At 40.6% G+C, this 27,807-nt stretch overlaps 1 protein-coding gene across 4 annotated transcripts in view; it reads left to right on the forward strand.

The window, feature by feature from the left end:
- LOC105498745 (FERM domain containing 3) overlaps positions 1-27,807 on the forward strand; it is a 294,366-nt gene that overhangs the window by 207,863 nt on the left and 58,696 nt on the right. For all 4 annotated transcript variants that reach the window (XM_011771041.2, XM_011771039.2, XM_071077625.1 and 1 more), the window contains 3 exons: positions 2,917-3,040; positions 25,660-25,747; positions 27,356-27,444. In XM_011771041.2, the coding sequence (XP_011769343.2) occupies positions 2,917-3,040; positions 25,660-25,747; positions 27,356-27,444 (301 nt within the window). The remainder of the gene's footprint in view (positions 1-2,916; positions 3,041-25,659; positions 25,748-27,355; positions 27,445-27,807) is intronic.

Raw genomic sequence — 27,807 nt, forward strand, 5'->3', positions numbered from 1 at the left:
CTGGACATACATGTATTTTGTTGATTTTAACTGTGACAAAATATTCCAAAGGGTGCATCTTCCATGTTTTACTTATCCATCTGTCCCGCTAACAATAAACACCCAAGTTGCCTCCAACTTTGACTATTATGATTAATGCTGTCATAAAAAAAGTTGAACATATCCTTTTTTGCACCTAGAGTTTTTCTAGGAAAAATGCCCAGAAATGGGATTGCTGGGTCATAATATTTGACTAAATACTCCCACCTTGCTTTCTGGAGGAGCAACATGTATCTAGCACCCTTCAGCAGTGCACAAGTATTTTTGTTTTCTCGTGTCTCTGCCAACTCCCTAGTTTTATTGCCAATGTTATAGGTATAAAGTAACATCTTGTTTTGGTTCGTATATCTCTAATTATTCGTGTGTTTGAGCATCTCTCCCTACACTGGCCCTTAGGGTTTCCCCTTCTTTGAATTGTCTGTTCATTATCCTTTGACCATTTCTCTATTGGTCTTCCTGTCCATTAAAAAAATAATATGTAAGGATTTCTTCTTTATTCTAGATATTAGTCCTTGTCAGCTTTAGATAGTGAAAATATGTTCTTTCAAGTTGTCATCTCTCTATTACTTTGACTCTGATGTCCTTTATTAAACAGAAATAAATTTTAACTTTGGTATGATCAAATTAATCAATTTCCCCTTTGTGATTGATAGTATTTTGGGTCTTATTTTAGAAGTCTTCCCTCGCTGTGGTATATGTTCTAGGTTGTTTTAAGAACTCTGTAATTTGAATTTTGTTCAGAAGCTTTAAAGAGCTTTGCTTTCCTCCTGGTTATGTACTTTTCCGGTCATCAGATGATGTGACAATGAAGGGACAGTGGATACAAATTACAGAGTTGGATGTAATTTTTCAGATGCACTCAAGGCATACTAATTTTTTTCTACCTCAAAGTCATATTGGTGATCAGATTCTTCTAATACAGTTTTTCCACTGTCTTTAGTCTACTCTCCTGGGCCATATCTTCTGTTTCTTCCAGAGACACTTGCTTCTTCTGGCTCATTTTCCTTAGCATGCTCATGGAACCAATAAAAAGTATTCTTGATGCCAGATATCACCTTTGCTCCTCTATGCTGTGGTTCACACACGTATCTCTGCTTGGCCTTCTGGGTGCTCAGAGATGTGTAGGCATTTCTCTTTTTACCCTTGAAGATCCTCTGGAGGAGACCTTTGTTAGTGTCAGCTGAAGAATCATGAAGTACATAAATTTGGAAAGAAGAGCTTTATTTCTCACAAAGGGTTGCAGCTTGCAGGGTGGTCATTCTGACAGGTGGGGAAACGTAGCCTCTGGCCCGAAGCTGGAAACAAGCACTTCAAGGGTGGGAAGAATAAGACAAAGATTTATGCCAAATGGGGTGGCCAAGTATACATATTCAACAGGTTATCGTAGGAGCTATGAATATTCACAAAAGGAAGGCACAGGCATGCATAGTAGGCTAGCACATAAGCAACGTGCATCCCATGTTCACTTTTGGGTGGAGACTTAACATTTAAACGTATTATCATTAGGGCCTATACATCAAAAGGTGAAGCAGAGGACACAAATGCCCTCTGTGCACAGCCTCCATAGACTGGCTAGAACCACTTTGTGGTCTAGAAGGAATGCTGGTCAGTTGCTGTCTCAGAACCACAAAAGGGAGGGGCAGCATCGGCGATTGGTTGATATCAGTGGTGCAATCTTTCAAAAGGGCGGGTTTCTGTTTAACCCTTGGTGTAGGAAACCTAATAGCAATTAATGAGGGAGGAAGTATAATGAGGTCCGACCTCATCATGTATGGGAACTCAGTTTTTAAGAGTTCTCTGGGGCCGCTTGTCCAAGTGGGGGCAATGTTCAGTCTGTTGAAGGGCTTAGGATTTTATTTTCATTTCTTGTTAGAATCCAGCAACAACTTTAATTTGGCATGCTCTTCTGTTTTAGATGTATACTCTTTAATTTCAAGAGCAATCAATTTGCTTTTAAGTGCAATCCCACTGGGTTCCTTCTTGTTGTGATTTTTTAATGAATAAGTTACACCTGCATAAGCCTCAGAACAGGCCGCTCCAGTCAGGGAATTCCTGGATGCAGAGGATATTAGCTGTGAATGGAACCCCGATGAATGTCCACTGGTTTCCATCTAGAGGTGGTACCACCTCCTATCCTGGGGAGCACTTGGAAATACTGGGACAGGGGCATTAAATTTTTTAAAAATTAAAACATTTTAAATCAAACATTATGTATATTTATGGTATATAACCTGATGTTTTGAAATATGTGTGCATTGTGGAATGGCTAAACCGAGCTTTACATATGCATTACCTCATATACTTATCATTTGTTTCTGTGTTGAGAACAATTAAAAGCTACCCTCTCAGGCCTTTTTAAGTATACAGTATGTTGTTTCTAACTATAGTCTCCATGTTGTACAATGCTGTCTTGAATGTATTCCTTCCATCTAACTGAAATCCTGTATTCTTTGACTAACTTCTGGGAGAGAGCAGCTTTGATGGTCACAGTGCCTGGGTATGCTGCTAACATCTAGTACCTGGAAGGTAGAGGTACTAAATGTCCTACAGTTCCTTGGAAAATCTGAAATAATAAAATTGTTTAACCCCCAAAATGCCAATGGTGTCCTCACTGAAAAACAGTGATTTAAATCCTTTATTATACTGATAAAGAAGGTGAGACCCAGAGAAGATTCTCAAGATCCCAAGCTCACACAGCTCGATCTGAACTGTAATATGACCCTCTAGACACTCAGACTTTCTCTGGGTACAGATACAGATTTTTGGGTGAGTTATTCCAGCCTCTTCTTTTGGATGGCAGGAGGCATTCCATATGCACCCTGCTCATGTTATTGTTTTTAATCTTTCTCTTTCTCTTTATTTTTTCACTCATTACAGCTGAGCTTGGTGATTACGATCCTGATGAGCATACTGAGAATTACATCAGTGAGTTTGAGATTTTCCCCAAGCAGTCGCAGAAGCTGGAAAGAAAAATAGTGGAAATTCATAAAAATGAACTCAGGTAATCTGGGTAGACATTTGTGAAAATGATAAAGGTGAGAAAATATTCTTACTGCAGGGAATGTGGAAATCACATCGTGAAGGAGGAATATATATAATGAATGGGTAGGCCGTTTTGGGTGGCAGTGCAATTTTTCTGGGCACTGTCAAGGACACCCTGGTGTCTTCCGTCAATAACAATCTCAACAGTGTGGAGTCCCATAAGTAGCTGTTTGTGAACCATCAGTAGTTATTAGAGCCATACGTTTTCTTACACATATGGATTTCTAAGCACCCTGAGCTTCTGAAAGTGGAATCTAAGGTAAATAAGTAAACCTTTCTGATTTGAATTTTGTATTGTCTTTTTCCCACCTGTGGCCATAGCTGGAAGCATTGACTTCAAGTAGAGTAGAACCCATTGGCAAGATTCCCTTTGCTGAGCTGCTCTTAAGATGACAGATTTAGTGTTTGATCCTCTTTTTCTCACCTGTGATGCTTCGATGATAGCCGCACAGTAGCAGCGGTAGGAGTAGCAAAATTGCATACAGCATTCACCACGTTCCCAACACTGTTCTAAGCACTTTGCACATATTAACTTGTTCAATCTTCACAGCAACCTAGGAGATAGATTATTGGTTATTCCCATATTACAGATGAGGGAACTGAGGTCCAGAGAGGTTAAACAACTTGCCCAAGGTCACATGGCTAGTAAGTATCAGAGCTGGGATTTGAATTCCGGCAGCCTTGGTCTAGAGTCTGAGCCTTTATGCACTCTGTGATGCTTACACTCTACATGGGCTGCTGGGAATAAAATGAAGTGTATGTAGGGATCATTGCCAACTTGGAATTCAGGTAACTCAGGTAGTCTAGCCTGTAACTAGAATTTAGATACTGTGCAAACTACAGAAAAAAAATCATTTTGGTAATAGCAAGCATGGGCAGTGTTATGACAAGTGTTGGTGAAAAACTGCAAGAACTGAGATGCTTCCATGTTCTGGGCCTCTGGTAAGTATAAAGAAAATTGCATCACTGGATTATGCATTCTGGAACAGACAACTGTCCCCGTGTGAGGAAATTGCTCAAGCTCCCTCCTTTATGCAGGCGCGCCCCCTACTGGTGAGTCTGGGAAGCGTATACGTGAGGGCATTCAAGGTGGCAGCTTATTTCAGCTGGGAAAATATGACGCTTAGTCTTAGAGATAAAGATGATTAGACATCAAAACATTGTACCTCTTTCAGAAAGCAACATGCCATCTATGTGGGTAATTTTAGAGTATTGTCTCCTAAAGCCTTGTTGAAGATACATGAAATTCTCACCACTCTTTTGCTATTTTGGAGACAAATGTACTAGAGGTAGAAATAAAGTTCCGATATTTTTGTGGAGGGGTTTGTGGCAGAGCAGTGTTCTGGGGAGCACAGGGTGAGAATCCCTGGATGAAGGAGCTGCAGCCACTGTTTGAACTGATAGGAGATGGAATGGAAAGGTTTTCTATGCCCTGAATTTGCAGGGTCTCTAATGCTCAGAACATATGATAATAATACACATTTATTGAGCATTTACTTACTAGATGCCAAAACATGGTGCTAAGAGCTTTAAGTGCATTATCCCACTCAGTTCTCCCAAACTCTATTAGATGGACGCTATTGTTCTTTCTAGCGTGGGATGAGGAAAGTACAAGCTGAAGTGGTTAAAGGACTTGTACTGAGTAAATAGTGGAGTCAGGACTTGAACCTTGGGTTACCTGGTTCAAGGTATGCCCATGCTCTTCTCCCTTTGTTGAGCATGGCAAGGGAATCAGGTAGTCGGGTAGATGTTCCACGGTGATCACCATGTCAACAGTGCTTGAGGATGGAGAACCAGGGCAGGAGGGCCGGCTAGTAATTTCTGGTGTTCAGACATGGAATGTGAAGGACCTGAAAAAGAATAGGAGTAAAGGAAATGGAAAGAAGAGAGTCATGAGAGGCGTTGCAGCCAGACTTGGTGATCCACAATTTCATGAGAAAATGAGTGAATCAAAGAAGATTCCAGGTTGTTCTATTAACATTCAGAAAGCTGTAGCTTGGACCCGGGGCCAGCAACTGGGCTTGTGGAGATCCCTGGAAGTAGTCATCATGCACTCAGGGAAGACAGGGGGTCATCAGTCTGTCACACTTTATAAATCTTGGAAGTAAGTTCCGTGGTTTGATCAAAGCTGCTGTTCTATGGCACATGTGGCCCTGCACATTTGTAACATCCATTAAGCCTTTGTGAAGAGGTCAGAGTTGTATGCCTGAAGGATGAACCTGTCAGGAATCATATCGCATTGCAAGGACAGCTTCCGGAGGCATTTCCCTGTATATTTTTGCTCATTGTCTCTAAGTAGTCCTGCATGTCATTCAGCATCAGTGTAGCAGAGAGATACTTTTGCTTTGGAGGGTAAGACAAGAAGAGCAGAAGAGGCTGACAGTGCAGAGCGAGAGGAGCTGTCTTGCGTCTGATGGGAAACCTGCTACAGGGACTGAAGGTGCTCTGGGGGTGCCACCACCCCTTCACACACAGGTCAAGAAAGCGTTATCTGTCTTGTGTAAGGAATTGGGCCTTGGATTACTCTGCAAACCTGACCATGCCAGGAAGGAGTCATGGATGGAGGAGACCTGTGCTTGGCTGCACCAAGCCATGGCCATCCTGTTCTCCAGTGTCACCACAACACCCGTGACCCTCCCACGTAGCTAGGGATAGTGTGTGGCCATCGAACTGCTGTTCTGAAGATGTCCTGAGAGGATTCCAGCTGGCCTTTTTTGGGGTTTGAGGGACCCAATAAATAACCTCCTTCTTCCTGCCTGCTTTCTGAATCAGCTGAGAAATAAAACACAATAGGTGCTCAAATATTAGCAGAAATGATAATTTACAGTGAGATCAACATCTTTACCCTAGGAGGGAATGGTTTCACAACCTTCTCCCAGTCTTTTCATTGATTAGGATTATTCTGCTCCTATGATCTCTGAGAAAGGAACAAAAGCTTCCATTCTTGGCAGAAAATTAATAAGAGAGAAAGAAGAAATTTCCTCTCCGGGAGGCTACACACTGTTTGAAGGTGGGACCAAGATGGCCTGATAGATAGGCATGAATGACAGAGTTCTTTGGGAGATGGAGAGAGAGAGAGAGAAAGATAGAGAGAGAGAGAGAGAGAGAGAGAAAGAAAGAGAGAGAGAGAGACTTTTCCTTGGAGTTTTAAGAAGACCAAGATGTTAAGAAGAATTTTCATGAACTAAATTAAATTGATGACTGAAGGTAAAAGTTCATGCTTGGATCAATGTTTCTTCTTCTGAGTCCTTCACTGTACTGGAGGAGGTAAGGTAGGTAGAAGTCACAGTTTTGCAAATATAGTAGCATATTATCGTTATTGATCATCTCTATATAGGTCAAGATCAGTTAGATTATTCTGAGGAAACAAACCCCCAACGCTCAGTGGCTTAGAGTAAGAAAGGCTGCTTCTTTACTCTGTTCTGTGCCCACCAGAGGCCAGCTGGGGAGCTCTGCCCACCATTGTCACTCAGGGAAGTCAAAAGCTTGGATTTGCCAGATGTTGAGCCACAAGGAAAAGAGCTCTGAAAGGTCATGCTTCATTTCGGAAGTGATTCTTATCACTTCTACTTACAACTCTCTGATCAGGACCTGTCCCAGGATCTTACCCAGGATCAAGGAAATACAGTTCTATGGTGTTCAGAAGGTAATAGGAGCTGGAAACAGTGGGCACACAGCCCTTAATGGCCCTCACAACCTCATTGACTAATAGAGTTGTTTTTCTTTTTTTAATAGACTTTATTTTTTAAAAGAGATATTTAGGTTTACAGAAAATGGAAAGGAAGACACAGAGATTTCCTCTATACCTCTGTCCCACACATGCATAGCCTCCCTCATTATCAATATCCCTCCTAGAGTGGTACATATATTACAACTGATGAGCCTACATTGTTACATTATAATCACCCATAGTTGGTAGTTTACATTAGAGTTCACTCTTGGTGTGCACTCTATGGGTTTGATGAATGTATAGTATCATTCCATTGCAATACCAATAGCATTATAGTATTATACAGAGTAGTTTCCCTGTCCTAAAAATCATCCCTTCTTCTCCCCTAACCCCTGGCAACCACTGATCTTTTTAGTGTCTCTATAGTTTTTGCCTTACCCGGAATGCCATAGTTGGAATCATACAATGTGTAGCCTTTTCAGATTGGCTTCTTTCACTCAGTAATATGCATTTAAGTTTCCTCCATGTCTTTTCTTGGTTTGAGAGCTCATTTCCTTTTGGCACAAAATAATATTCCATTGTCTGTATGTATCATAGTTTATCCATTCACCTGCCGAAAGACATCTTGGTTGCTTCCAAGGTTGAGCCATTATGAATAAGGCTGCTATAAATAACTGTGTGTAGGTTTTTGTGTAGACATAAGTTTTCAACTCATTTGGGTAAATACCAAACACCATGATTGCTCTATCATATGGTAAGAGTATGTTTAGTTTTGTAAGAAACCACCACTACACTGTTTTCCAAAGTGGCTGCAGCATTTTTCATACCCACCAGCAGTGAATGAGAGTTCCTGTTGCTCCACATCCTTGCCAACATTTGGTGTTGTTAGTGTTCTGGATTTTGGTCATTCTAATAGATGTGTAGCTAATAGAGTTTCATTTAGAAAGATTTTTATAGAGGCATCTCTGGGCCTTTTAATATCACGTGAACTAGATGATATGGAAATGTGTCACTTACATAACCCACTGAGCTGAATGATTCTTCTAGGTAAGGGCTAGTTAAATATTTTTGGCTTTCTGGGTCATTCGGTCTCTAGTGCAGTGACTCAGCTCTGTTTTGGTAGAGCAAAAGCAGATATAGACAATTCATAAATGAGTGGGCCATGATTCAATAAAACTTTATTGACAACACAGGTGGCAGGCCACATTTGGCCTATGGGTTGTAGCTTGCTGACTCCTGTTCTAAACACATGGCAGAGCAGGTATGGAATAAATTTCTACTTCACTGTCCTGCCTCTATAGATAATTTTAAGTTATCAGGAGCCATAGTTGTAAAACTTTATGTGAAAAATAATCTCTTGTAATTTTCAGACTTTAAGCTTGGTGTGCAGAGATGAGGTCTTACCTGGGACTGCTTTAGAAATAGGTTATTCCTCCCTCTAGAGCCCTCTGGTGGCTGGAGGAAGCCATTGCTGCAACCCCTGAGGACTTGATGGTCCTGTGTTTCTTTTTGTTTGTTTGTTTGTTTTTTGAGATGGAGTTTCGGAGTTTCGCTCTTGTTGCCAGGGCTGGAGTGCAATGGCGTGAACTTGGCTCACTGCAACCTCCGCCTCCTGGGTTCAAGCAATTCTCCTGGCTCAGCCTCCGGAGTAGCTGGGACTACAGGCATGCGCCACCATGCCAGGCTAATTTTGTATTTTTAGTACAGACGGGGTTTCTCAATGTTGGTCAAGCTGGTCTCGAACTCCCAACTTCAGGTGATCCGCCAGCGTCTGCCTCCTAAAGTGCTGGGATTACAGGCGTGAGCCACCATGCCTGGCTGGACCTCTGTTCTTTTTGTCCCTCTTGGTTTCTGTTTTCCACAGCTTTAATCAAAGCCACCTGGGGTAAGAGGACATACCCATTCCATTAGTCCTGAGGGTGCTAAGAGGGGGATGAAGATCAAGAAAAGATTGCTTTTACCATAAAGAACCCTGATAGACTTTGCTGGAGGTATTTCCTAGAGTTTCTGCTCAGCTAGTCTTTTCTTCCTCTCATCACCAGTTCATCAGGTTTGTCATTAGAGACAGAGACATTTGCATTAACTTCAGTCATAGGTCATCAGCTTTTAAATATTCAAAAGGCTCAATTGGCAGTAAAGCAGTTTTGATGAAGTATATTCCTTGCCCTTAAAGAGCAGGAAATTCATCCAACTAGCCACACTATAATGATCCAGGGCAGTGAGGTTTGTGCTGGAAGCAAGAATGACACAATGTGTTTTTTAAACATAGTAATTCTCTCTGTTTCTTAAAGGTTATATTCTCTGTAAATCATGTGCCATGGCTATAGTTTAAAAAGATGGAGTTATCATTTTAAAAACGTCTAGTTTTCTAGAAATAAATACCCTGACATGAAAAATATCCTCTACCTTTGCTTCTGATGAATAGATCACAAGGGCCCTCTTAAGAAATGTTTTTGTCAGTTTTGAGAAGTGTGTTTATTGTGTAAAAAGAAGACAAGAAATACATGTCTAGTTATTTTACAACCCCAATCTTTTTTAAAATGCATTTTCTCTTTGTCATCGCTCTCTGTCCCTGTATCATTTCCCTTCCCAAGTCCCTTCCAAACTCATAGAAGCTCTCTCCTTGGTAGATTATCAAAGAAATTTGCATTTTTGTTGCTATTTGATGTAGCACCTTTCTTAGGAAGAGGGAAGATGGGATGATTTGGGATCAAATGCGTTCACTGTAAAAATGAAGTCCTTGCATTTTGTGGCCTGGAGTAAAGGACATTTCTAGGGAGGGATGGGCTGGGGCAAGTGATGTGCACATCCAAGCCATTAATGTTTTTTATACAGGTGAAATCTAACTACCATGACCTTAAGGGGGAAAAAACAATGTTACCAAAGTGCAATGTGGCCATGAAGAAGGAGAGAGGGGTTATATTATTGAAAGTGGGAATCAGCCATTGCTTAATACATTCTCTGATTGTATCTCACATGTGATTCTAACTTATGTGTAGAGCTAAAGATTCTTTGAACTTTCAATGAGACTATAGCAGTGTATTTATCCAGAGGATATTTATCCATCCTTCTATCCATTTATATTTCATCCATACTTCCATGCATCTTTCCATCCATCCATTCATACAACAAATATTTATTGAAGGGTGGCTTTTTGTGGGGCACTGTAGTAGTGTGGGGTGGCCTAGCCCAGATTTGCAGCCATTTCATCCCCAAGCTGGGCTCTCCGTCATCATCCACACTCCCCCATGACCTCATGGTTTGAAAGATTTTATCCACAAAATAATTCATGAAGCAACAATTAATTTGCCTCTTAATTTTTATTAATCAAAGACAGTTTTGACTATGATTTAGCGCCTTCGACTATCAAGAGGTCACTAGCCAACAGCAAAGAAATTTGACAGCCAATTTCTATTCTTAAGGGATCCTTGGAGTCCAAAGCAGGAGTTATAAAATGACAGTCCTTGGACTACACTGTGACCCAGATGTATGTAGTTTGAGCCAAATAATAGCTCTAAAACATGGAACCAGTTGCCATAAAGTTCTGGCTTTAGTTGTGACTGGGGTTTTGGTCACATGGCTCCCTGACTTTTGTGTGGTAACATTCAGCAGCAGTGCCTCTTTAAAAGAATCCTTTGTCTCTGAATTGCCACCATCCCTGCTCTGCCAATTTACCTTCTCCTTCCATTGAGTTTGCAGCCACCATTTTTTTTTAACAGATAAGGAAACAGAGTTCTGAGAAATTAACTTATCCAAGGCTACACAATTATGAAGCAATAGAACTTGACCTGAAATCTGAGTTTCCGTACATTGTGTGCTAATATCTTTCTAAGTTGCTGCTCTCCTGTAAGCCTTGTCCCTGTATGGCCCCAGGGTGTTACCACTGTCTCCTTCTTAGCGTGGCAGCTATCCAAATTTGCAGCATTTTATCTAATGCTCTGCATAAAGATGGCTCCTAAAGGATTTGCAAGAGATAATGTCCCTCTCTAAGTAAAAGATTGGAAATGACAGACTGGGAACTCTCATTTCCTTTCTATTTAGGATGTAGAAAGGCATGAGATATTGATCTCTCCTAACATCAAAATAACACCAACAAGCTGGCTGAATTACAGAATCATGTTTTTTGAACCCATCTGAGAGCTGAAGATGCAAATAGACCTAAATGTATTAAAATCCAGAATGTCCTTCTTAGGAGAGTGGAGACCCATAGCTGCTTTCACTTCTGGTGGAGTGACAGAAGAGGAGGATTACACCCTAGATCAGGGCTAAGGGCAACTAGGCAAACCTTTAACCAGCACGAGAGCTGAGTGAAATCCCCCAGAGGCACTCCAGACCTTCAGCCCAGGTTAGGGAAGCCCTTGCTGATGGCAGGAGACAGGATGACAGAGAGGAGAAAGGTCTTCTAACGTCCAGAGAGCCAGGGATGAGATTGAAGAGCAAAGGACTCTCTCTCCAGTCCACATTCCACAGGAATGCTATAAAACATAGACAGCTCCCTGCAGTCTCTGAGTGCTAAAGTCCCAAGCCCTGCTGAAGGGCAAGTCTTGAGAACACTCCCAAACATTTGAAGCCAAGGGTGTGGAAAATCTTTTATTCCAACAAAGCTAAATCTAAGTAAAGTTGCAACCAAGTTACAGCAAAATGTAATCTAAGCCAAATTGAGAATTCTGTTTTTCAGAAGTCGAAGACCATTATATTGATCTTCTACACCATTACGTTGGTCTTCTGCCCATGACTTTAATTCTAGAGCTCCTAGGCTCAGATGGGTCAGAGGGAGCCAGAACCACCCCCTTCCCTGCCAACTGTGTTCCAAGCAGTCCAGCTCATTGCTGGCAAGATCTGCATCTTATTCCACAATTAATGTCCACTAATAATTGGCATTTATTCCTGGGGTGCTATCTGGTTTTGTACTCTATGTAATGGTATGCTAAAGGAGGATCAATAAAAGGGAGGTTGTTCCTTTTTGTCTAAAAGCACTCAAAACTGGCAGAAGGGAGACATACAGCTAAATACGCAATTACTTGACCTCATCTAATATATTAGAAAAGCCTATCTTTGGAGAATTGTTAGCTCTTTGAAAAGAATTCAACTAATCACTGGTCTTTACCTTTAAATGTCTTATTAGAGACACTATTAATCTGAGTAGAACATTTCCTGGTACAATATTTGAAGGATAGAAAATCATTATTTTCCATTATCAGAGTTTTTGCCAGAAACAGATGCCCAGTGGGAGGTTCAAGGAAAAAAACCCCAACCTTTCTATTTAATTGATCTTAGTATCTTCCCCAAAAAAATGGATCATTAAATGGTTTCTTTCTTGGTGAGTCTGGGCCTCAGGAGTCTCCAGTCCTATCAGCGTCCCTGCCTTTTCTCCTTTGGTTTTGATCTTTTTGCCTTCTCTGAGCATTTGTAGTTAGCCTTTCCCTGTGTATGACTTTTTCAATTAAGTCTTTTAAATGCTTAGCCAGTAGAGATCTGAGGTTAAACCCAAAGCAAATGATGCTGACTTGAGAATTATTTTAAAGATGGGCCTTTGCTTTGTGGTAAATATCTTGACATCCTGCTTGACATTCCCCTCAGCACAGTATTTCTGACTTCAGCCATATGTAGGGCTAGCAAGGGAACACAAGGTAGTCTGAGGGCAAGGACAGAACATACTGTGTGCTAGGCGCTAGTCTGACTGGTTCACATCTGTTACTGGCTTAATCTTTGCAACAATTCTTAGAGGTAGGTACTCTTTTTACAGAAACACCTTCATTTTTTAGCATCGAATAGACATGGCTTCCTGTGGTTTCATGTTCCTGTGTACTGGACCCAGATCAGGGTTCAGAAAACCGTTTTCTATACCGGGTCAACTAGCAAATATTTTAGGCTTTGTAAAACATATAGTCTTCATTGCAACTACTACTGTTGCAACATGACAGCATGCATAGACAATATGCAGATAAGTGGGCGTGGCAATGTTCCAATAAAACTTTATTTATGGACACTGAAATTTGAATGTCATGTAATTGTCATGAGTCACGAAATATTATTCTTTTGATTTATTTAAACTATGTAAGAATGTAAAACCCATCTTTAGTTTGAGGGCTGTACAAAATCAGGTGGCAGGCATTCCAGATTTGACCTGCATGTTTTAGTTTCAGGTTAAAATGGAGATATCACTATTCTCTAATCAGATCTGAGTATCAGTCACCTGAAATGAATTGCCTTATCATTGATAAGTTGCAATGTTTAGAATTTGAAAAAGTTGCAATTTAAACGAAACTTTTGGTGGGTTGCAGTGGCTCACCCCTGTAATCTTTGCACTTTGGGAGGCTGAGGTGGGGGGATCACTTGAGCCCGAGGGTTCCAGACCAGCTTGGGCGACAGGGTGAAATCCCGTCTCTACAAAAAATACAAAACTTAGACAGATATGGTGGCATGCTCCTGTAGTCCTAGCTATAGGAGGCTGAGGTGGGAGGATCACTTGAGTCCGGGAGGTGGAGTCTGCAGTGAGCTGAGAGCGCATCATTGCACTCCAGCCTAGGCGATGGAGTGAGACCCTGTCTCAAATAAACAATTTAATAAATAAATAAATTTAAAAATAGATTTAGCAAGTATAAGTGCCATTTTGTTACATAGATATATTGCATAGTGGTGAAGTGTGGGCTTTTCATGTAACCATCACCGGAATACTGTACGTTGTACTCATGAAGTAATTTCTCATCCTTCACTCCCTCCCACTCTCTCACCCTCTGAGTCTCCAATGTCTATTATTCCACACTCCATGTCCATGTGACACATTATTTAGCTTCCAGTTATCAATGAGAAGATGTAGTATTTGACTTTCTGTTTCTGTGTTATTAATGGCCTCCAGTTCCATTTGCCTTGCTTTTTTAAAACATAAGAGGTGGATAGGAATCATGTCATTTTATGCCATGGCATGCAGGAGAGCAGACAGATGGCTCTTGACCATAAGATATTGGTGATGATGTTGGCACCAGCCCTGACAAGCACTTTAGAACCAGGTCAACTTGCATTTGCATCCTGCATTTGCCCATACATGGCTAGTGAGGGCAAATGCAGGATGCAAAAGCAAATTGACCATGAGCAATAACCTTGAGCAAGTTATTTTTCTCTTTGGATATCAGAACTCTCATCCACAAAATGAAGATAAAGATTCTAACTTTCTGAATGATAAGTAAAAATATGCATATGCTTGTCAATATAAAAAATGTTATGCTGCTTGGAATTGCAGAGTTTAGTACAAGATAGCTCTGCATATGTATCTGTTATCCTCCTGATCAATACCCTTTAGTTTGGGGGTCCTTTTGGACTGCATAATATTTCATCCAATGATTTCTTTATTTAAAAAGCAGAAATTGTATGTCTTTTCATCATTACAAAATGTCTAATATGTAAAAGAGCATTTGCAGAGTATATACAATATTCGTATGATTTAAAGAATAATTGAAAAAACACCCATGATCCCCTGGCATTGTTTGTGAATGAGAACATCACCAGCTGTTCTGAAGTCTCCTATGTGCCCCTCCCAGACCACCTCCCTCTCTCCTCCCATAGGTACACTCTTCTGAATTTTAGGTTGCTTATTCTCTTGTTTTGCTTTTATAAATTTACTTTATACATATGTATCAGTGAATGATGTATTACTTCAGTTTTGCCTATTTTCACTTTCATATAAATGGACTCACACTGTATTCTCATGTCTCATTTTTTCCCTATGAACATTATATTTATGAGATTCTTCCACATTGATACATACAGCCATATGTCTTTATTTTCACTTCTGTATAATTAAGTTTCTGTCATATGAACTTCCCATGTTTTATGTATCCATTCTCCTGTTGATGAACATTTGGGTTGCTTCCAGGTTTTTGCTATTGCAGACAGAGTTACTAGGGTTTATTGAATAATTCTCCTAAGGTGCATGTATAGGACTCCCTAGTGTAAGTACAAACCTAAGTTAGAACTTGCCAGAGTTTGCACTTAGGAAATGGCGGTTTGGTTGCTCTACTTGTTTGGTCACACCAACAAGTAGGTGAGAGTTCCCAGGGTTTCCAGTGAGTTTTAACACACTAGTTTTGTTTTGCTCATTTTTGAAAGCCATAGAAATAGAATCATACAGTGTATATCCATTTATATATGGTATTTTAGTCTGTTTTGTCTTGCTATGACTGAATACCAGAGGCTAGGTAATTTATAAAGAAAAGAAATTTATTTTTTACAGTTCTGGAGGCTTGGAAGTTTAAGGTCTAGGGACTGCATCTGGTGAGGGCCTTCATGCTGTTGGGAACTCTCTGCAGAGTCCTGAAGTGGTGCAAGGCAGCACATGAAGAGGGCATGAGCATGGCAAACTAAATCTATTCATGAAGGCAAAGTTAAAAGCCTCACCTCTTAATACTATGACTTTGGTGATTAAGTTTCAACATGAGTTTTGGAGGGGGCAAATATTTGAACTGTAGCATTTGACTTCTTTTATTCAATGTTATTTTTGTGATATTCATTCATCTCGTAGTGTGCAGCTTTAAGTCAGCAATTTTCATGCCTGTATAGTATTCCATTGCCTATTCATTTTACTGTTGATAGACATTTGAGTTGTTTTCTAGTTTTTGCTATTACAAATAACACTACTATGAAAATTCTATGTATTTCTTGGTGCAACGTGCACTAATTTCTGTTGCATATACAACTATGAGTGGAATTGCTGTATTACAGGGTAAACATGTTCAACTTTAGTAGATAATGCTAAAGAGTTTTCCAGATTAGTTCTACCAAATTTCCACTAGAAGTATATGAGGGTTTCTTGTGCTGTACATTCTTACCAGTGCTTGCTTTTGTTAGTCTTTTTAATTGTAGCTACCAGATGGAGATGTTAGTGGTTTCTCGTAGTTTTAATTTGCATTTTCTAATAGCATAGAACATAGCTGACTAGATATAGGAGTATGTACCTCCTTCACAGAGAGGAATCAGAATAATAAGTAGATATATTTCAAACGGATAGTCTAGGAGAGACTTCTGGGATTCACCAGAGAGGAGATGGGAAGCACTAGAAGTAACGAGAGGGTTCGAGGCAGCTTGCCCAGCTGGGAACTGACTAATAGTCAGGAGAGGTTCCTGGGCATGGGGAAACAGTAAGAAAGAAACCTCCAGGGATCAGCTTTTATGATCTTGGCTATGGGAGAAACTCTTGACCCATTAGGGCCTTGGGCTTGACATGTGGAACTGCCTAAGGATTGCACAGAGACATTCCTCCGGAAAGAGAACCCACATGGAATCCCACAGGCATCTGAGCCTACAGTGGCCTCAGCTGGGAAACATTTTGAGAGCCTAGATACTGGAGAGCTACAGACGTGGTTGCTGCTGCTGAGCTGCTGCAAGGAGGGTAGAGGAGAACAGGTGCTCCTACATACCCCTAGGAGGATCCCTACTGCCTTGTTGTGAGCTGCTGTTGAGACTGAGATGTGAGTGGACTGCACTCTCCACAGCTTCTTGTCCACACTGCTTGCCTGGGAGAGATCCCACCCTCTCTGTTTCCAGGCCCAAGGCACCATTTTGAGAGTTTAATGACGGACTGCCATTTGACTTTGGACTGTTTGGGTTGATGTGGTTGCAGTTGCCACCTGGCCAAGGAGGGACAGGGAAGCCAGGCTCTCCTCTCATATGTAGGACAATACCTACCGCCCTGCAGTGGGCTGCTGTGAGACTGAGATGTGAGTGGACCACACTCTCCACAGCTTCTTGTCCATACTTTCTGCCTGGGAAGGGCTCTGCTGTCCCTGATCATAAGTCTTAGGTGTCATGTAGAGAGTTTAACACTGGGCTGCACTCCACCGTGAGCCGAGTTCAAGTTGTCATGGCTGCAACCACTGTCCACTTGAGGAGGGACAAGGCTCTCTTTTGCATACCCAGGACAATACCCACTGCCCTGCTAGGGGCTGCTGTGAGATAAAGACTCAAGTGGACCGAAACTCAAGAGGATATAACAATTCTAGATATATATGCTCCCCAAATCAGTGCACACCCATTCAATAAACAAATATTACTAGACCTAAAGAAAGAGACAGACAGAAATACAATAATAGTGGGAAGGTCAACACCCCACTCACAGTACTAGACAGATCATCAAGACAGAATATTAACAAAGAAACATTGAACTGAAGTTGGACTTTAGACCATGTAGACTTAGACATTTACAGAACATTCTACCCAATAGCTACAGGAAATACATTCTTTTCATCAGTACATGGGAAAATCTCCAAGATAGACCATATAGTAGTCCACAGAAAATGTCTTAACAAATTTTTAAAAAATTGAAATTGTATTAAATGTCTTCCCAGACCACAGCAGAATAAAGCTAGAAATCCGTACCAAGAGGAATGCTTGAAACTATACAAATACATGGAAATTAAACAGCATATTCCTGAATGATCACTGGATCAATAAGGAAATTGAGATAAATTTTAAAATTTTGATGAAATTAATGAAAATGAAAACACAATATAACAAAACCTGTGGAATACAGCAAAAGCATTGCTAAGAGGGAAATTTATAGCATTAAATGCCTACATCATAAAAGTAGAAAGATCACTAACCTAACATCGTACCTCAAGTAACTAGAAAAACAAGAACAAACAAAACATACACTTAGCAGAACGAAATGGAGACAAAACATTACAAAAGATCAACCAAACAAAAAGTTGGTTCTTTTGTTTTTGAGAAAAGATAAACAAAATTGATAAACCATTATCTAGACTAACCAAGAAAAGGAGAAGAAGATCCAACTAACACAATCAGAAGTGAAAAAGGAGACATTACAACTGATACCACAGAAATACAAAAGATCATCAGGGACTGTTATGAACAGCTGTATACTCACAAACCAGAAAAACTAGAGGAAATGAATAAATTTCAGCCTCACAAGATTGAACCAGGAAGAAATAAAACTTCTGAACTGGCCAACAATGAGTAGTGAGACTGAGTCAGTAATAAAAAAAAAAAAATCTCTCAACAACTATAACAACAACAACAACCAAACAACATCCATCCAGGACCAGATGGATTCACAGCTGAATTCTAGAAAACATGCAAGGAAGAACTAATACCAATCTTCCTGAAACTGTTCCAAAAAATAGAAGATGAGAGACTTCTCCTTAACTCATTCTGCAAGGCCAGTATCACCCTGATACCCAAAACAGAGAAGGACACAACAAAAAAGAAAATTATAGATAAATATCCCTGATGAACATAAATGCAAAAATCTTCAACAAAATACTAGCAAATCAGATCCAACAACACATAAAAAGAAAATACACCATGATCAGGTGGGATTTATCCCAGGGATGCAATGATGGTTCAATATACATAAATCCATAAATGTGAGACATCACATACAGAATTAAGGACAAAAACCACATGATCACCTCAAAAGATGAAGAAAAAGTGTTTGATAAACTTCAGCATCTCTTCATGAGAAAATCCTCAACAACCCAGACATAGAAGGAACATATCTTAATATAATCAAGGCAATATATGACAAACCCACAGCCAACATCATATTTAATAGGATAAAGTTCAAAGCATTCCCTCCAAGAACTGGAACAAGACAAAGATGGCCACTTTCATCACTCTTTTTCAACATAGTACTGGAAGTCCTTGCTAGAGCAATCAGGCTAGAGAAAGAAAAGACATCCAAGTTGGAAAAAAGGAAGTCAAATTATCCCTGTTTGGTGATGCTGTGGTTTCTATCTAGAAAACCCTAAAATCTCTACCAAAAGATTCCTAGATTTGATAAATGAATTTAGTAAAGTTTCAGAATACAAAATATATATGCAGAAATTGGTAGTATTATTATACACTGTATTAGTCAATTTTCATGCTGCTGATAAAGACACATCCAAGACTGGGCAATTTATAAAAGAAAGAAGTTTATTGGACTTACAGTTCTACATTGCTTGGGAGAGCTCATAATTATGGTGGAAGGCAAGGAGGAGCAAGTCACATCTTACATGGATGGCAGCAGGCAAAGAGAGAGCTTGTGCAGAGAAACTCTCGTTTTTAAAACCATCAGATCTCGTGCAACCCATTCACTATCATGAGAACAGCAAGGGAAAGACCCGCCCCCATGATTCAATCATCTCCCACTGGGTTGCTCCCACAACACATGGTCACTTGAGGTCAGGAGTTCAAGACCAGCATGACCAACATGGTGAAACCCCATCTTTACTAAAAGTACAAAAATTAGCTGGACCTGGTAGCATGTGCCTGTAATCCCACCAGCTACTCAGGAGGCTGAGGCAGGAGAATCCCTTGAACCTGGGAGGCGGAAGTTGCAGTGAGCCAAGATCATGCCACTGCACTCCAGCCTGGGTGACAGAGCAAGACTCCATCTAAATAAAAAAATAAATAAATAGTCCTGGGAAATTTGATAGTTTCATGCAGAAGAGTGAAACTGGACCCATACATCTCTCCATAAACAAAAATTAAGATGGATTAAAGACCTAAACATAAGACCTTGAACTATAAAAATCCTAGAAGAAAACCTAGGAAAAACTCTTCTGGACATTGGCCAAATAATTTATAACCAATTCCTCTAACTAAAATGTAACAAAACAAAAACAGGCACACAGGACTTAATTAAACTAAAATGCAACAAAACAAAAATGGGCAAATGGGACATAATTAAACTAAAAAGCTTCTGCACAGCAAAAGAAATAACAGAGTAAACAGACAACCTACAGAATGGGAAAAAATACTTGCAAACTATGGGTCTGACAAAGGGCTAATATCTGGAATTTACATGGAACTTAAACAGCTCAACAAGAAAAAACAACCCCCCTTAAAAAACAAGCAAAGGACATGAAAAGCCATTTTTGAAAAGACGACATCCAAGTGGCCAAAAATTGCTCAACATCACTAAACATCAGAGAAGTGCAAATTAAAACCACAAAGAGAGACCACCTTACACCAGTCAGAAAGGCTATTATTAAAAAGTCAAAAAACAACAGATGTTTTCAAGGATGCAGAGAAAAGAAAACACTTATAACATGTTGGTAGGAATGTAAATTAAAACAATTTTTGGGGGGAACAGTGTGGAGATTTCTCAAAGAACTAAAAATAGAACTACTATTTGATCCAGCAATCTCACTATTTTCCCTTTGTGTATATGTATCTACCCAAAGGAAAAGAAATCATCATATCAAAAAGATACCAGCACTCGTATGTTTATTACAGCAGTATTCACAATGGCAAATATATGGAATCAGCTAAGTGTCCATCAACGGGGAACTGGACAAGGAAAATGTGAGAGAGAGAGAGAGAGATATATATATCATATATATATATATCTCACATTTATATATATATTTATATATATCTCACATTTATATATTATATATACAATATTATTCCACATTATATATCTATTCCATATAATATATAATAGTATTCCATGCTATATATATTATATATATACACGCATTATATATATTATATATAGCATGGAATATTATTGATCCATAAAAAGAATGAAATCATGTCTTTTGCAGTAACATGGATAGAACCAGAGGCTATTATTCTTAATGAAATAACTCAGAAACAGAAGAGGCAAATACTGCATGTTCTTGCTTGTAAGTAGGAACTAAACAGTGAATACACATGGGCATATAGAGGACAGTAATAGACATTGGAAACTACAAGATATGGGATGGTGGGAGGAGGTGAGGGTTGAAAAATTACGTATTGGGTACAATGTTCACTATTTGGGTAATGGTTGCACTAAAAGCCCAGCTTTTACCACTATGCAATATATGCAAATAGGAAATCACTTGTGCCTCCTAAATATATAGAAAATAGACATTAAAAATTAAATAAAATAATTTACCTTTTCTTGATCATAAGAAGCTAAGTACATTTTCATGTAGTTATTGGCTAGTTAGATGTCCTATTTGGTAAGTGCCTATTAAGTCTTTTGCCTATTGTGTGAGGTTGGGGGCGTGGTTACTGGTTTTGAAACACATTTTGTTGCTCTTTATTGATTTACAGGAGTTTAAAAAATATTCCAGATAGGTGTCCTTCTTTGGTTCTACGTGTTGCTGACAGCTTTTCCCATACTGTAGCTTGCCTTTTTCCTCCCTGGCTGGTATCTCCTGATGAACAGAGGTCCTTGAGTTTAAGGGGTTGTCCTCAGGGGCTGTGTGGCACTGGTACCCTGCTGCCATCTGGGATTGGCTGTGATTGGAAATTAGATGCTCATCAGATTTAGGAACGACAGGTAAGTGGTCAGAAAGAGACCACCTAGGCAAGGAAAAATTATTCACTTTTCAAAGTGAATATCCAAATGATAACCTTCCACAATTATCTTGTTCCTATATTGAAGAGGGTATGCTTTAAAAACAAACTTGAATTTTATGAATAGACAACATGTAGCTTTTAAAAAGGTGGTGATAGTTCAATGAATAATGAGAATGGCTAGCTCTGTAGATCAGAGGAGTACTTACTAGTGGGTGGGAGAATGAGGGCCTTTCAAGTAAATTGGGAGGATCACCCTGGAGCAAAGCTGATTGCCCAAGGCTATGGGAGGCACAGGGCTGCATTGGCTCTGGTCCTGGTTCACTTTGGTCTTGGTCTGGGTCATTAGGGCGAAGTTCTGCATTGAGGGCCAGAAGAGTGGGTTGTTGCTTAGTGACATGCTGGGTATTTTGACTGCTTTGTCCCTAGTTGGGAAGGTGAGATGAGTATACAAATGACTGTGTGTGTGTATATGTGTGTGTGTATGCATGAGAGAAAGAGAGCTCAATAATATGTGAATTCAATAATTTTTTTATTTTTATTTTTATTTTTTATTTTCTTTTAAGGCAGGATCTTTCTTGCTCTGCCACCCAGGCTGAAGGACAGTGGCATAATCATAGTGCCACCATATCTGGCTGATTAAAAAAATTTTTTTTAGAAGAAACCTTGCTACGTTGCCAGGCTTTTTTTGAACTTCTGGGCTCAAGTGATCCTCCCACCTTAGCCTCCCAAAGTGTTGGGATAACAGGCATGAACCACTGCACCCAGCCTGACTTCAATAATTTTCTGTATGGTTTATTTGTTGGTGGAGAGTAAGATATTACTTCAAAAACTTAAGAGAGAGATGGAGAGAGAAATGCCATATGGATTAAGAAAACCTTCCAGAAATCTCTTTTCCCATCCCTGTCAATATAGTTGTTAATTTTCCTGAGTCCGTTGTTACTTTATCAAAAGGAAAAAAATTATAATGACTATGTCTTGAAAAGAAACAAATCAAAGAAATGGCCCGAGATAGTAATTGCTGGATCGAAAGGGCCCACAAGTACTGACTGGGATGAATACATAAAGATATTCTCTATGTACATATATCATAGTGAAATTTCAGAACACTAAAATGAATAAGGAAATCTTGAAAAGCTTTAGACTTCATTTTTCTAAAGCACAAATTTGACTTAATCCCTCAGAACTACTCTGTAGCTGGCTTTACAAATGATCTTTTCTATTAAAAGAGGACGGTGGCTGGGTGAGGGGGCTCATACCTGCAATCCCAGCACTCTGCGAGGCTGAGGCAGGTGGATTCCTTGAGCTCAGGACTTCAAGACCAGCCTGGCCAACATGGTGAAACCCCATCTCTACTAAAAACAAAAATTAACCAGTAGTGGTTGTGGGCGTCAGTAATCCCAGCTACTCGGGAGGCTGAGGCAGGAGAATCATTTGAACCTGGGAGGCAGAGGTTGCAGTGAGCCCAGATCATGCCACTGCACTCCAACCTGGGCAACAGAGGGAGACTCTGTCTCAAAAAAAAAAAAAAATACAAAAAAGAAAAAGGTGGCATCTATGGCAATCTTCCCTTCCTTCACTGAGTCCTTATGGATAACAAGAAAAGCATTAGAAAAGGAATAGAAGAAAATATCATTGTTGGATCAGAAATCCTGCAATATCTCTGGAAGACAGGAAACAGAAGGGATCCAGGCCAAACACAGACATAGAATAGCAGTGGTTCTGGGTGCTTCCAGGAATACACACAACAGCCAACACAGTGAGTGGGCAACTACATTTGAAGCAAGTGGACAACTTTGACCCCTCCCTCTGGTTGCTTTGTGCTGAGTCATGGGCAGCAGCAGGCTTAAGGGGAAGGTACCCTGTGTGTGTGCCTAGAACTAGAAGCTTTGGCCCCAAATCAAGTTACTGATACATGCTGCATTAGTCGTTCTTGCGTTGCTATAAAGAACTACCTGAGACTGGGCAATTAAGAGGTTTAATTGGCTCACAGTACCACAGGCTGAACAAGAAGCATGGCTGAAGAGGCCTCAGGAAACTTACAAACATGGCGGAAGGCAAAGAGGAAGGAGGCATATCTTATGTGGCTGGAGCCTGAGGAAGAGAGAGCAGGGGGAGGTGCTTCACACTTGTAAACAACCAGATCTTGTAAGGACTCACTATCCCGAGAACAGCAAGGGAGAAATCTGCCCCCATGATCCAATCACCTCCCACCAGGCCCCTTCTCCAACATTGGGGATTACAATTCGACATGAGATTTGGGTGGGGACACAAATCCAAATCATATCACATGCTCTTCCACATGGCACATCCCACTCTTCCCTCAACCTCTGGAGGCTGATACATCAAATATGTCAAATACCTCTGGAGGCTGATACATCAAATACATCAAATATTATTAAAAAATATAATAGCAAATTCCTGCTATTCCAACAGGAATCGCCAAACACTTAAGGAAACATCAGCTCCACGAATTAGAGACTCTGAGTCAGCATACAAGATGACCTTCACCAAGAAAGCAGCATTAATGCAGCCAACAAGATTGGACCTTAATAGAAATGAGTGGTACCCTCAGAGGGATAAGAGGAATTCATGATCATGAGCTGAGAACAGACTGCTGTTTCAAGATGCACATAGATATTACATTGGAAATGAAGCAGCAGAATGTGCACAGAATGTGCACAGCTGAAGAATAAATTAGCAGGCTGGATGTTTGAATTAAGAAATAATTCAGGGCCGGGCGCGGTGGCTCAAACCTGTAATCCCAGCACTTTGGGAGGCCGAGACGGGCGGATCACGAGGTCAGGAGATCGAGACCATCCTGGCTAATATGGTGAAACCCCGTCTCTACTAAAAAATACAAAAAACTAGCCGGGCGAGGTGGCGGGCGCCTGTAGTCCCAGCTACTCAGGAGGCTGAGGCAGGAGAATGGTGTAAACCTGGGAGGCGGAGCTTGCAGTGAGCTGAGATCCGGTCACTGCACTCCAGCCTGGGCGACAGAGCGAGACTCCGTATCAAAAAAAAAGAAATAATTCAGAGCATACTACCAAAAGACAGATATATAAAGAATTAAACAAAGATTAAAAGACATGGAAGATAGACCTAGGAGTTTCAAGACCCTTTTATTAGGGCCTCTTAAAGGAGATAAGAGAGAGAGTGGTAGTGAGAGAGAGTGGTGGAGGAAGTGGGGAAGGGAAGAAAAGAATGAAATAGTCAAAGAAAGAAATGCATTGTTGGTTTAAAAGGATCTACACTGTGCTGCTCATGATGAATAAATAAAGATGCTCCCTAGACATACCACAGTGACTTCATACATTAGTGTAACTCCAGTGCACTAAAGGTAAAGAGATTGTGAAGGGTTCTAGGAAGAAAGTAGATGGGATACCGTTTTGATTTAGAGGCATGATGACTCTTCACTATCTTGAGGGGGTGGGGGGGCAATCCATCTCTGGGAACGAAATTAAGTAGAGATAGATTTAATATTGTAATATAATTTTACATTTTGAAAATAAAATGAATTCCTGTTGTTTTCTTTAGCAAACTCTGCTTGGTTGCTAGAATGACATAATTATCCTTGGGGAGTGATTGAGATTCTCTAAAATACATGTGGGATATTAATATTAGTCAAAGTGGGGTCTTTGAAATGTTGCATAATCTTTGTTTAGATGCTAGCCCTGAAAGGGCTTCACGGGGCCGGGCGCGGTGGCTCAAGCCTGTAATCCCAGCACTTTGGGAGGCCGAGACGGGTGGATCACGAGGTCAGGAGATCGAGACCATCCTGGTTAACACGGTGAAACCCCGTCTCTACTAAAAAATACAAAAAAAAACTAGCCGGGCGAGGTGGCGGGCGCCTGTAGTCCCAGCTACTCGGGAGGCTGAGGCAGGAGAATGGCGTGAACCTGGGAGGCGGAGCTTGCAGTGAGCTGAGATCCGGCCACTGCACTCCAGCCTGGGTGACAGAGCGAGACTCCGTCTCAAAAAAAAAAAAAAAAAAAAAAAAAAAAAAAAAAAAAAAAAAAAAAAAAGAAAGGGCTTCACGGTCATCTATATTTGTAGGCCTTTTCTCCCTGAGGCCAAGACCTTGTTTACTACTTTGCAGGACAGTGCTAGGACTAGTGGTTGAGATTTCCTTTGAAATCCAGAGCTGTCTGTGGGATGATTGACAATTCTTTTGGCCCTGATGGCTCTGTTTAGGCTTGTTGATGGGGTAACAGGATTGTGCATTTTGTTTTCCCTGAGCAAGAAGGCATGCCATTTACCCTGGATAATGTTTTTAATTATCAGAAAGAACAGATGATGAGTTTTGTTTCATATTAAGATTGAATTTGCAAGGGCCTACTTATTGGTAACTTGATAACCTTGATTAACTGTACAGGTCACTGGAGTGCTCAGAGTGTGTATTGGTTTGTTATGGAACAATTAGCTAGAGAACACAAGCTCGGGTTCCTTAGCAAAGGACTCCTTGTGGTGAGAAATAATGATCAGTCTTACTGATTCCTATTTATGTAAGGGTTTTTCTCCTTATTTAGCTTAGACCGCCATACTTTACTGAATGAAGGGATTCCATGTTTCTATTCTTTTCCATTTTAACTTCCTTAACTTTTCTTATGTGATTTTAGGGGGCAGAGCCCACCAGTTGCTGAATTTAACTTGCTCCTGAAAGCTCACACTTTGGAAACCTACGGGGTGGATCCTCACCCGTGCAAGGTAACTGCCCCTCACAGCAGGTCACCATATAATGGTTGTTTTGCAAAATAAAAGAGAGAGTTTATCTGTGCACAGGCCTGGCAGAGCCTTGTTAAATCTTTCCCACAGCCTGGCCCACGGTCCCTCATTGGAAGGGACAACAGTGGGCTGCTGTTACCTGTTTTGGCAGCTGATTTTCTCCGTCGGAGTCTTCCAATTGTTCATTGATTGCTATGTGGTAGCCACATTTTCCTAAATTAACATCCATGGATTCACTCATCAAATAGATGGTTTGGCCCCTGAGGAGTTTCAGGCTCCTGACACATTTACTTTCAAGGCCATTGCCAGCAAGAATGCAGTTTTTAAAAATGGGAAAGTGGAAGGAAAAAAAAGAAAGATTTCAAATTGCATTTTGGCATTAGGAACACTCGTTTTTATTTTTTCCTTTACTCATATTTGATAGCGTTTCTCTCAAGGATGAAACACAGACTACTTACATCGGAATCTCCTGGGCCTCCCCCCAGAGCAACTAAATCAGAATTCTGGGGGTACAACTGGGGAATCTGCCTTTTTAATCAAGTTCCCAAGGAGATACTTACAGATACATTTTCCATAAATGTTTCACTGAAGCAATATTCTTCTTTCCATATATTAGACTATGCATCAGCCAGACACTAGTCCTAATCCTAAACTAAGCATTTTATCAGTTAGGCTCTTAAAGATAAGTTCTGGAGTTTTAGTGGCATATTTCTTTACCCAGATTGGACTGCCTGATATTTGGTAAAGCATTAGTCCTATAGGTCTCAGCTTGGGCTGCTCATTAGAAGCACCTGGAGAGCTTCATGAGCCCCTGCTGGCCAGAACAGATCCCACACCAATTATGTCAGGATCTGCCAGGGGTGGAGACCAGGCTCCCCAGGTGTTTCCAATGTGTAGCCAAGGCGGAGAGTCGGGGTTACTTGTCCATACTGGCATTTACATCCTCTTGTTCTGCCTACACAAATGTGTTGGAATATTTACCAGCAGCTCTTTCCTAGAATGGTATTAATCAGTTTATTCATTTTAGTGAATTGACTTTTTACGCGGAAATTTGAACTCTATTTTATTTATTTCTTGGAGACTGACTTGATCTTTGTGTTGTTATTCCTTTGCCTTCACTTATCTACGAGATGCTTAGTTTTCCTGGTCTAGGCTGGAAGCACAGTAAGCTTTTCTGGAGATATTTTTATACTGAAATTTCCAGAAAATTCGATGCTCAGGGCTTTGGTTTCATCACGTTAGGGTGCGAATGGCAACCAGGAACAGTTTGCTCACATGACAAAGCAGACCTGGAACACAGGCAGCCCCAGAAGACACTTGGAAGTAGACATAGTGATTTGGGACTAACTTATATTTTTCCAGGAGGTTCCTAGAGGGCAGAAGGTCCACTCCTCAAAGGGAAAAGCTACATATTGCTGGACTTCACCCAGACTTTGAACGGCTTGCTCTTAGAAGTTCCATCTCAGAAACTCAGTTTATCGCTATAATCATTGGAATTAGTCTCAACCTAGGGTGAGGAGGAATGAGTATATTGGTTATCATTTATTTTATTTTCCTCAATCTAAACAGATTTTTCTATCTTTTTCCCAGGATTCAACAGGCACAACAACATTTTTAGGATTCACAGCTGCAGGCTTTGTGGTATTCCAGGGAAATAAGAGAATCCATTTGATAAAATGGTGAGTGCCTCTTTGGAAAACTGACTTTCCATTTTTCTTAATCTTGATTCCTCTGTCCCCTCCTTGGCTTCTTGGGCAAGCATCGGGTAGAATGCCTGGTATTCATTTCCTTGCCTTGGAGCTTCATCATAAAGCGATGTAACATCTAGGTTGCCTTTGGTGGGGACTTGGAAATGCCAAGCTGAGGAGTCAACTTAGGAGGCGTGGGCTCAGGGGCTCTGCCTTCGAAGAGAAGGTATCCAGTATTTCCTCACCAGTAGCTTCTACTGCTGTGGCTAAGGGGGGCACACGGATTAGGTCAGGGCAGGGTAAAGGTTTGAGTTCCCATGAACAACTCAGGATCCACTCTCCCCAACTCACTTC

The sequence above is a fragment of the Macaca nemestrina genome, chromosome 14 (assembly GCF_043159975.1).
Source record: "Macaca nemestrina isolate mMacNem1 chromosome 14, mMacNem.hap1, whole genome shotgun sequence".
Lineage (NCBI taxonomy): Eukaryota > Metazoa > Chordata > Mammalia > Primates > Cercopithecidae > Macaca > Macaca nemestrina.